We start from the raw sequence: 10,798 nt of genomic DNA, 5'->3' as shown, positions 1-10,798 counted from the left end.
ACTGTCTGGATTTAATCAAATTTAAATCCAGACAGTAGGGAAAGAAAGGGTTGACTGTATACAATTCATGTACATACCTAGTTTTAACTGTATTTCTATGTTCCAAGCGCTGCAGACGCTGCTCTAATTTTGCCGTATTGATTGACCGCTCAGTGTAGGTCAGACCTGATGGATATCGATGGAATGGGAGTGAGCCTCTTTTCCGGTCCGCCCAGTCAAGCACTTCAAATCCTCTGTTTGCTCATTCTGTTAAGAAATGCAGCATATGACTCTGTCTAAACCAGGCCTAAAGGAGAGTCCATGGTGAGTGAAAATTATGTTGCCATTTGCACTTTTTTTATATATATAAATATAAAAGAAAGAGAAAAATGCTCTTGTGATTAGACTTAAAGATTTACTTTTCATTTCGTTCGTAGGTCCTTTTTTTAGGCTTTTTTTCTATTGTTGCTAATTTTCAGTATCATAAACACAAAAATTGTATTCAAACTTACAAAATAAGAAGATATTGTGCATTTTATGATAAGACTTGCTTCTACTTTTGTTGTTGTTTTGTTTTGAAACTGTGAATGTCTGTTATGAAGCAAGTTGTTCTTGTTTGAAGAGGTCTGAACTGATGAAATGGAAGTATTTCATGCCACCAATAGGGGGCAGCAATATCTCAAAAGAAGGAAACTGTACCAAGTAAATTAATATATTAGTAATATTTCTGTTCTCAGACTGATGATGCAGAGGAGAACTGAGGACAGAGGTATGTCCAGGTTTTATCTTTTTTCATCTTTAATTGAAAACTTACAGCAGTCTGAGAAAAGCAAATTTTCTTTCTGTTTAAAGAAATATTTTTGCTGAATAATATGTTGATCTCTGTAGTTGTACCTTAAATTTAAGTTAAAATCTAGTTTAAAATGAAATATCAAGTTAAAAAAAGAGAGAAGAAGAAGTTAGAGTTCATTCGCATGTACCTTTTTTCCTTTATTCGGTGAATTTAGCACTCAGTGCTGTAAATAAAATTAACTGAATTTTATTCATCAGAGATGAAACAACTTAAACTCAGCTACATGTAAATGAACTGAAATGAGTCTAAGTAAACTGGAAAGGTCTGGACTCAAATTTAATTCATTTAAACTGAACCGAATCAGACTGGATCAAATTCAATCAAACTGATCCGAACTAAATTTTACCCGAACCGAATCATTTCGTACAGAATTGAAATAAACTGAATGAAATTCAATTTAAACATACTGATTTTTTATTTTTTTTGGTATAAACTGAACTGAACTAAACCGAACGATAATCATGTGAACCGAGCAGCAGCCAAACCGAACCGAACCGAACTCGATTAAATCATGTTGACATGAGCTATTCTGAAGCGAATGACATTAACCGTATCTAAAATTGAATTTATTTTATCCACTACACCGAGCTGAATGTGACGGAACAGAACTGATGTGGACTTCATTCATTTGAACTGGACTCCTCCAGGTGTGTGTAAGCGGTTATCCGCGGCGATGTCTGCGACAGAGTTTCACACCGACAGAGAGGAGGACTACAGGTTCCTGCACAGCATGCTGATGGAGAAAAAGGTTCACCTGCTGTTTAAGGTAAACCTTCCTCACACACGCGCGCGGGCACACAGAGACACACACACACACACACACACATACACACACACCCACGCACACACACCCTTGGACTGCGCTTTTTCTAAGTCGAAAAATAGATGACGGAAAACTAAAGTGAAATATCACCAGCACTTTCTCTGCCACTATAGCAAACTAGAATACCTAAAAGTTTAGTTGTAATCTCTCTCTGTCTCTTTCTCTCTCTCTCTCTCCAATCTTGACAGATTCACGAACGGCTGAAGCGCTTTGGGATGCGGAGGCCCGTTCCCGTCCAGGAGCGCGCGGCGAGTCTGGCCTCGCAAGTGTGTGACTCACTGCTAACATCTGTAGCAGACAGACGCGCCGCTGCGGGTGACAGTTTGACAGCAGAGAGAAACGAGACGTTTTTCTCTCCTCTGTTGTAGAAAAGACTTCCCCGTCAGACACACGCGAGACTGGAATTTGTTTTCCCCGCATATTTGTCCCAAATTATTCGCAGTTAGAAAAGCTGGTCGAGAGATAAAAGGGGGGAACTTCTGAGTCTTGTGTTGTACGATCTAGGATAGTAGCTGCGTTTGGGACCGGGGAGTGAGGGATGGGCTGCTTGAGCTATGTAGTCGGTAGTTGGAAAATAAGATTGTAGATTCAAGATAAAGTTACAAAACACTTTCCCCCAGTGAAACGCAAAACGGCACGTGGTGATCTTTTTTTTATGTATTATTTTATTTTCTCTCTCCTTTCAGTCTCTTGTTGTTAACCTCTCTATTGAACTGACATTTTGGTCATCTTTCATCTCCAGTCCAATTCCCCCGTTGGGGAACTTAAACCGCCACAAATCAAGAGATCTGCCATCGCACACGTGTCAAACTGGAGGCCCGGGGGCCAAATCCGGCCCACCGTTGGCTTTTATGTGACCCTCCAGACTCTAAAACAACCTTCACAACCCAGAGAGCCAATTTTGTCCACAGTCTGGTAAAATAAAACTTGCTTACAAGCCGTAAAATTTGTGTGGGCTTTTGGAAAAATAAAGAGAAAGAGCTGATATAGGAATGTTGTCATTCTTACAGAATCGTTCTTTTATTTTCTATCTTTGGATTTTACAATCAAGAAAAATGTGAACCTATGTATAAGAAGAGGTGGTAGATACATTATTTTCTGTGGGAAATTATGTAACTCCTCCCAACTCACAGATTTTAAAACCTAGAGATCAAAAAATGTATTTAATAAATGTCATGTGTTGTTGAAATTCATCTTAATTATTCATAGAATCTGCATTTGTGATTATAATTGTCTTAAAGGCATTTTCCAGGAAAAATACTGCCTGATTGGCATTGTAGAGCACAATCAAGTAATGAGGTTACCTTTAGTTGACATAAAAAAATTTTTTATATATGACTTAAACGAAATTTGACTTTGTAATTTAACACCTTGAAATTGGCTCTCTGTGTCTTTAAGAAGCTCCTGCTCTAACTGAAACCCCGCCTTCAGGAAGTCATCACAACATGGCTCCTCTACTAACCCTTTAATCATGTTCTTTAAACATGTTTGAAGTCATTGAAGTCTTTAAACATTGAAATAGAAAATTTTCGACTTTTGAAACGTGGAAATTTCCTCTTTTTTCCTCCTCGATCTCTTTTAATGGAAATGTGCTCCTCCCCCTCCTCCCCCCCCCTCCCCCCCCATCTACGAGGACTTCTAATACGTCGTCATAACAGAGATATTTTGTTGTGAAACTCAGAAAATTTCTGTTTTGTCGGAAATTTTCAACTTTTCAGGTTTTAAACTTCCACTTTTTTTTGTTGTTGTTGTTGTTGTTGTTGATTTTTTTTTTTTTTTTTTTTAGTTTAATCTCAAACTTTCCGAGATTTGTGCCGGAGATTTACGCTTCCTTTTGCATTCTGTCTACAATGGCCCTGATTCGCCGCCACGCTTTTTAAAATTACAGTGCGTGATTGTGACGTGACGAAAAAGTGAATCTTTTTTTTTTCCTGACAACTCTCCGCACTATCATCGGCTAACCCCCCTATTTAGTTTCATATTAGCTCTCCGCTCTCTTCGCCATTGGACTGCATGCGCAACGTTTTCTGCCATCTTTCCATTTCATCTCCCCTGCATTTGTCTCTTTTACTTTCGTCGCGTTGCTGTTGATTCGGTTCGACAGCCGCTCTGCGCCTGGCTTAAGTCAGGAAAGGCCGTTTCGGAGGGGCCAAGCTGTGGTTCTGCTTCCTCTCACACAGACTTCTGTTTGCCCTCGGTGGAAACCAATGACCTCTGCGCCCGTCGTGTCTCCGGAGAACGCCGAGAAGGCATCGCAGTAACGAGCTACGCGAGATCAGCGCAATGTTTGCAAAAAAAAAAACAAAAAAAAAAACGTCCGCGCCAAAAACTACAGCAGCTTATCGGAAAGAGCCACAGAACTCGCTGTTCGTGATTTATTCTACAGGCTCTTTTAACAGCGTCTCGTTCCGATACCTCTCTATGCTGGCTTGAAGTAAATCTTAACATGTTTATGCCACCTTTTTTTTTTCTTCCTTTTTTTGTTTCAGTTGGCAGAAGAGCTGCTGTACCACGGATGGAGAGATGAAGTCAAAGAACTGCTTACAGTTATTTCCAAACCTCACTTTAAGGTGAAAAACTATTTCTTTCCATGCTGATGCATTTAGCTTTTAAAAGTCTGTGTGGTCTCGAACGTTTACAATTCTTCAGCCCAGTCAAATCACACATTGTCCACCGAGGGAAAAGACGCGTAAAAGATGTGAAGTCATGAAAATACATAAAAGAAATTGTTTCGCATAGTTAAGGTTCCAAGAGTCGCCAAAAAACAAAAAAAAACAAAAAAGTTATAATGAAGGAATATTTGGACGTAGTTGAATATGTCCTAATACTGACCGAGCTGAGCAATCAATCCTGGTTTAGGAAGAAAAGTTAAGATGTTAGAATAAATCCAACATGTTTATTACTAAGTCGGTAACATTTTACGTCATAAACATACTCCTGTATTTTTGATGTCAGATGAGGACGATCTTAAAGACGGGTTAGACTACCATTTAACTATTTTCGTTCAGTGAATACTTTGTATAAATTACTTGGGAGTGCATTTAAAAATTGTTTTTTGTCAAGACCTTTACTCCACAAAAGCAGATAGATGTGTTTTTGGTTGTTTTGTTTTTTTAAAGTCAAGCAGACCGCAAACACAGAGAACTTTGGACCCAGAGCAGCAAACGCAACAACAAAGTTTCTTCTAACAAGGACATTTGTACGGTAAAATTTTGTACAAATACGGGGTTGTACCGCAATTTTTATGGTCAAATTTTGGCAATCTCAGCTGCCAGTATTTTACCGTAAGTTAGAGACTTTTTTTTTTTTACAGTGCAGAAGCCAGGACTGGAAGAAGCCCATGATGTCATTTTGTTCTTTCAGCCCCACACAGGCTTCCTCCATTTTGTACCTGTAAAAAAAACGTCACACCTTTCTGCCTCGGCTTTTCTGCATTAGTTTATTTGGTGTTTTGGTTGCTTGTTTTCATGGATTGTGTTCATATGGTTAAAAGACAACCAGATGTCAAGTAGATTTTTTTTTTATTATTATTATTATTTTTGCATCGTATAATTTGAAAATGTATAATTTTCTATTCTGGATCGTTTTTGGCTCTCTGTTGCCAGTTTGAGCCACTGGACTCTTTATCAAATCTGACAGGTTTTCACCCCAAATGAAGCCAAAAACAAAACTGTGAGAGACTTCCTGGTTGATATGTAACACGACCTCCATATTGTGGACGATGAGTTGAATATAGCAAAGGAAAGTAAAATGTTTATTGTCTGCTTGGTGGGTATGATAAACCCACAGTAGGTCAGCAACATCCAGCATTTGATGACACCATTTCAAAGATCCTGTGACACATTTTTACATTAACACCTTGATTCCACGAATGTATTTTTTAAATGTTTTAATTCAGACACATTGGAGATTGGTTTTCAAGCATGGAATGCCTGTTTAGCACGATTTCAATTTATCATACTTTGACTAGGCCGAAACATTTTTTTCCCCCCCTTTGTGAAGAAACGAAATGGATTTGCTGATGTAGTTTGGATCAATTTTCTGCTTTTAAGTCTTCTTAGTTCCTTTTGGGCCTCCTTGTTTTAGGTGTCAATGGTGTCTTGGAGTAATTTTGGTAGACCAGCCACTCCTGGGAGGGTTCACCTCTTTTCCATTTGTGGATAATGGCACTCACTATGGTTCAGTGGAGTCCCAAAGTCTTAAAAGTGGCTGCGTAACCCTTTCCAGATGAACAGACAAAAGTGTTTCCCATCTGTTTTTGAAATTCTGTAGTTTGGAGGCAGGATGTGCTGCTTTTAGCCCACATTGTGTTGTTAGAAAGTGATTTTCCTTTCTTTTTTCTATTGCTCTTTCTTTCTTTTTCTTTTCTTTTTTTAAGAAAAAAATCTAACTATTTAGCAATAATTAGGTTTGTAATCAGCTTCTTTTCTTAAATACATGAAATCACCATTGAAAAATGACCGCAAACATTAAAGTGCAATTAAAAAAATAAAAAAAAATCAGAAATATCAGTGTCAACGGTGTGACCCAATGTTTCCAGAATAGCACGGCTTCGTGACACAAAGTTCATTTTTACTCATCTGCTTGATATTTTAATGACTTGTCTAATCAGACTCAAACGACAGTTTACGTTACTGTAGCGGTAAACCTAGTAATTGCTGAAACACAAACTGTCACGGACATTTTCCTTTTCACATTAATCCGTCTGGACGGTTCACATTTAAAGGGATGACAGTGAAACAAGCATGTTCACAACTAACGCTGTTAGAAGCTGAGTTATTTTCATTGAACACCACCTCGACATTGTACCTATAAATTTAAAAAAAAAAAGAAGAAGAAAAAAAGATTAATTTTAACACGCTTCATTTCAGTCATTCCGCTAGAGTGACTGAACACGGGAGCTATAACGACCGACAGCATTCTGTTTCCTACAATAAACTCAAACATGAGTCACACGCAGCGACAAATGAACCCAGCAGTAAGTAAAACGTGTTCAAATTGATTTTCACCACATCCCCTCTCTCCACCCCCCGGGAAGGTGCTGACATTTATTAACCACACTGGCACCGAAGCTAATGTTCTCCCAAACTATGTTCATTACGGCGGACCCGGAGATGCCCAGACTGCTCCGGCGAATGTTTTCCTATGTCGAATCTGCTGACAGCCGTGTCTCAGATGCACTCATACGTTCATAAATGCACGCAGAACGTATTTTCGTTTATAATGTGTTGCCAAAAATTGTCTGTGTGTCGTGTGTGTGTTTTTTCTTCTTCGTAATTTACGAGGAGTCAAAGCCAGCCGGTAAGCTAAAGTTTGTTTAAACAGCCCTAATGTTCTTGGCCGCGGCGCTGGAGCTCACACATACTTATGAGCGATGCTGGATATAATATGCTGTAAATGAATGTTTGTTTCCTTAAAAAGAAAGGAAAGAAAAAAAAAGAAACACACCTTATGAAAGTAGCCAGAGCCGAATTGCTCACGCGCTGGCAGCTTCTGAACAGAGCAAGTGCTGATGGACTTTGGTGTATCCAGTAGAGTTACTGACAGATGGATTGTCTGACTGGTAAAAATGAAGTTGACGAGCAGATGTTTCCCATATTCACATTCCTCCTCGTTACGGTAAACCTCCTCTTTTTGATCCACGCTCGCAGCGGAAGATTAACGGCTTTTCTGAATAATGTTTTTCCGCAAGCAAGCCAAACAGCGGTCGTTGCCGTCTCGTAAAAGCAATTGTTAATTGGAATTAGGTCTGATACACTGTTAGACTTTTTATTGTAATTTTACAGTAACTTACTGGCAACACTGTTGCCAGTAAGTTACTGTAGAATGGTAATTACAGTAACTTACTGGCAACAGTGTTGCCAGTAAGTTGCCAGCAAGGTACTGTAATTACCATTCTACAGTACCTTGCTGGCAACAGTAAGGTACTGTAATCACCATTCTACAGTAACTTACTGGCGACTTACTGGCAACAGTGTTGCCAGTAAGTTACTGTAATCACCATTCTACAGTAACTTACTGGCGACGTACTGGCAACAGTGTTGCCAGTAAGTTACTGTAATCACCATTCTACAGTAACTTACTGGCAACTTACTGGCAACAGTGTTGCCTGTAAGTTACTGTAATTGACATTCTACAGTACCTTACTGGCAACAGTGTTGCCAGTAGGTTACTGTAATTACCATTCCACAGTACCTTTACTGTCATGATATTTCACAGTTAATTTTTACTGTGAGTGTGCTTTGCAGTTACAACTGCTTTACTGTAAATGTAGTTTATAGCATAAAACTGTAAATGTATTTTATAGTAAAGCTGGTCTACTGTAAACTTGTTTCACAACATAATGTCAGTTTTACTGTAAATTAAAGTTTACATTTTTTAATACAAGAATATTTTACCATAAACCGAAAAGTTTCACAAAAGAAATTTTAGTCCAAGTACTGTGAATAAAAACAGGTATTTATTTTCAGCAGATTTGTTGAAATAAAATCCATTTATATATTCACAATGTCATAAAGAACAATGTCACAATACAATATAATGTGCTATAAAACAACAAAACCATAGAACACACTACAGGTCATGTCAATATTTTTTATGGCACATGTATGTAGCAACATGAACATGTGCATCAAGTACCAGCCATAAACTATTAAAGACTGACTTTAAAAAAATATATAGAATATACTTCATTTAAAAAACCAGCAGAGGCTGCATTGTCAGAAAACAGTTAACAGTAGCTTAAATGTGCTCTGTTACACAATACATCACAAAAACAGTGCAAGTGCGATAATGTACTATATGGTAGGCATTCATATCAATAAATATTGTTATATCAGATGCATTTCCTACATCAGAAGAACTTTTATTCCATTTGTCAAACAAAATCAGTGGGATCCATCTTGTGGAAGCTGAACTGTAAAGAATAAGACAGACGATGTGGGAGGTCATGAGATGGTCAGGAAGTTATCTACATTTTCAAATCGACAGGAAGGCTGACAAATTAAGCTGACTGACAATGTCCAAATGCATAAAATCATTGGCATAAAGCAGCATTAAGTTGATAATTTCTTTTTAAAAAAAAATCAATTACACTGAAGTGATAATAGAAACTGCATAAAGAATGAGCAGAACTGGCTTCACTTCAGGTTTTTGGATTGTTTATGGCAAAAGCAGTCAGTCAGTCGTCACTAATTCAAGCGATTGCGTACTGTATTGAGACCCTGCAAATGTCCCCAAGGAGACGATGAAATACAACATGTCATAACAATCTTTTCAGTCATTTTGTTGGTGCTGACGGATTACTGCAAAGGTGTGCCTAATAAACTGAAAACTGCATAATATAAAAAAACATCTCACTTAAACGACTACACACTTATACATTTCTGTGATTTAGTAAGAGATGCAGCGACATCCACTTTTTACCACGGACACAGAAAAGATGCAGGCTACTCTAAAGGGCTATTGTGTAGGAATCACATGCCATTTATAAATAATCATTAAAATCATATTAAAAAGCCTAAAGTAAAGTCAGAACATGCAAGATAGGAGGAAAAGACAATAAAATAATAAACATTTGGTAAAATGCTTACCTAGTTGGAAGTCCTCCATTCAAATTCAGCGAGTCATTTGAGGAAGGTGTTGATCCGGGAGTTGACACTGACTACTTTCCTCTTGACAAGACTTCCCGTCTTGCAGCTTGTACTGACTTTGGCTGTGCATTTGGTACCAACATCTGGATTGATCCTCACAAAAAATCTTTTAACAGAAATAAAATATATTAATTGTATTTTTTAAAATGAAGACATACAATACAGCAATCAGCTATGGTTCTTCATCATCAGTCAAACTGTCATTAAATTTAATTCATAAATGGCTTGGTGTAGAGTACTTACCGTTGTATCATCTCCAGCGTGGTGGATGCTGACTCCTGATACTCCAGATTGAAGTCATAATATGACCCAAAAAAGACAGCAAGGACGCTGGCAAAGTCATGTAGTTGCTCAGGTTCGAAAAATACCTTCTCCTCCATACTGACCATCCACCGGGTTGCAGACATCAAGCTATTTCCTAAAATAGACAAACCCTTGTCAGGCTAACGCTAGTGAGTAAAAGTACAGACTACCATAACTATTACATACATTGCTACAAAAAATTATAGTGATAGAAAATATTCCTCTTACCAAGCATGATTACCCTTGGTGTTGTAGGTAAGGTCATTTCCATCTCAACAGACATCTTGGTGGAAGATACCTTTGAAACATAAAGGAAAACTCTTAAATATGAATTACTGGTAGTAATTTATATTTAAAGCCAGTTCACCCAGATTACAACAGGTTTTGAGAACCTCACCCGGAGACTAGACTAGACTTTACCCCTACATCCTGCTACCACTCTGAAACAGCGGATGTGAATGACAGTTTGTGAGGCTAAATGAATTTTTTTAAAGCATTACATTCCACAAATACAGTATCTGAATGGCTAAGTACAATATGGGTTAACAAAATGTTTGTAATTTGGGTGAATTGATCCCTTTAACAAATTAATTGAACAATTCTGATTTAAGATGTGTGTTTTAAGTTAAGAGTCGATATAAAATTACATCAACCAAGATGAAGATTGAGTCCTCTTTTTCTTCTAAATGTTTTATTTTTCTCTGACGGAAGTAGGACATTGCTCTATTCCACAGAAACCGATAATTAGCTGTGTGTTGATGTTTCTTCACATGAGTACAAAATTCTCTAAATTCTGAAGTACAAATGCTGCAGAATTTACACCTGTACATAGTTGCACCTGTTAGTACTGACTTAACTTTAAATTTGCAAGAGCATGGTTTAAACAGGTGAACAGTCCTTATATGGAACCAGGCTTGGAAATTAACTTTTTTGTCCACCTGCCACTGTGACTGAACCAACTCAAAAAATAACAGAAACCACTTGAATGTTTTCCACCTTTGTCCTCATTTACAGACTCTTATACACTATGTTGGAGATGTAATGGTACTTTAGCAGGCTAACTAGCTGTAGCAAGCTCAAAGTTATAGATTAGGTTAGCTGCTCCTCTACATTTCCAGATTATTTTGTGGCTTCAAATATGTTTGAAGAGCTGTCTTTTTACCTGTTGTCTTGTCTTTTCAAGAGTTG

General features: G+C 37.8%; 1 protein-coding gene across 4 annotated transcripts in view; it reads left to right on the top strand.

Annotated features, from left to right (window-relative positions):
• The first annotated feature begins 214 nt into the window (after positions 1–214).
• LOC122841831 (MAGUK p55 subfamily member 7-like) overlaps positions 215–10,798 on the top strand; it is a 30,783-nt gene continuing 20,199 nt past the window's right edge. Inside the window, exons 1-5 of one of the 4 annotated variants that reach the window (XM_044135436.1) lie at positions 215–303; positions 717–748; positions 1,480–1,598; positions 1,844–1,921; positions 4,145–4,225. In XM_044135436.1, coding sequence (XP_043991371.1) covers positions 721–748; positions 1,480–1,598; positions 1,844–1,921; positions 4,145–4,225 — 306 coding nt within the window. In that variant the 5' untranslated portion in view covers positions 215–303; positions 717–720. Of the gene's footprint in view, positions 304–716; positions 749–1,479; positions 1,599–1,843; positions 1,922–4,144; positions 4,226–6,466; positions 6,634–7,110; positions 7,275–10,798 lie in introns of those variants that run through there. The other 3 variants (XM_044135437.1, XM_044135439.1, XM_044135438.1) reach the window with 3 other exon arrangements.

The sequence above is a fragment of the Gambusia affinis genome, linkage group LG12 (assembly GCF_019740435.1).
Source record: "Gambusia affinis linkage group LG12, SWU_Gaff_1.0, whole genome shotgun sequence".
Classification (NCBI taxonomy): Eukaryota; Metazoa; Chordata; class Actinopteri; order Cyprinodontiformes; family Poeciliidae; genus Gambusia; species Gambusia affinis.
Note: the sequence above shows the minus strand (reverse complement) of the source record. Positions and strands in the feature narration are given on the sequence as shown.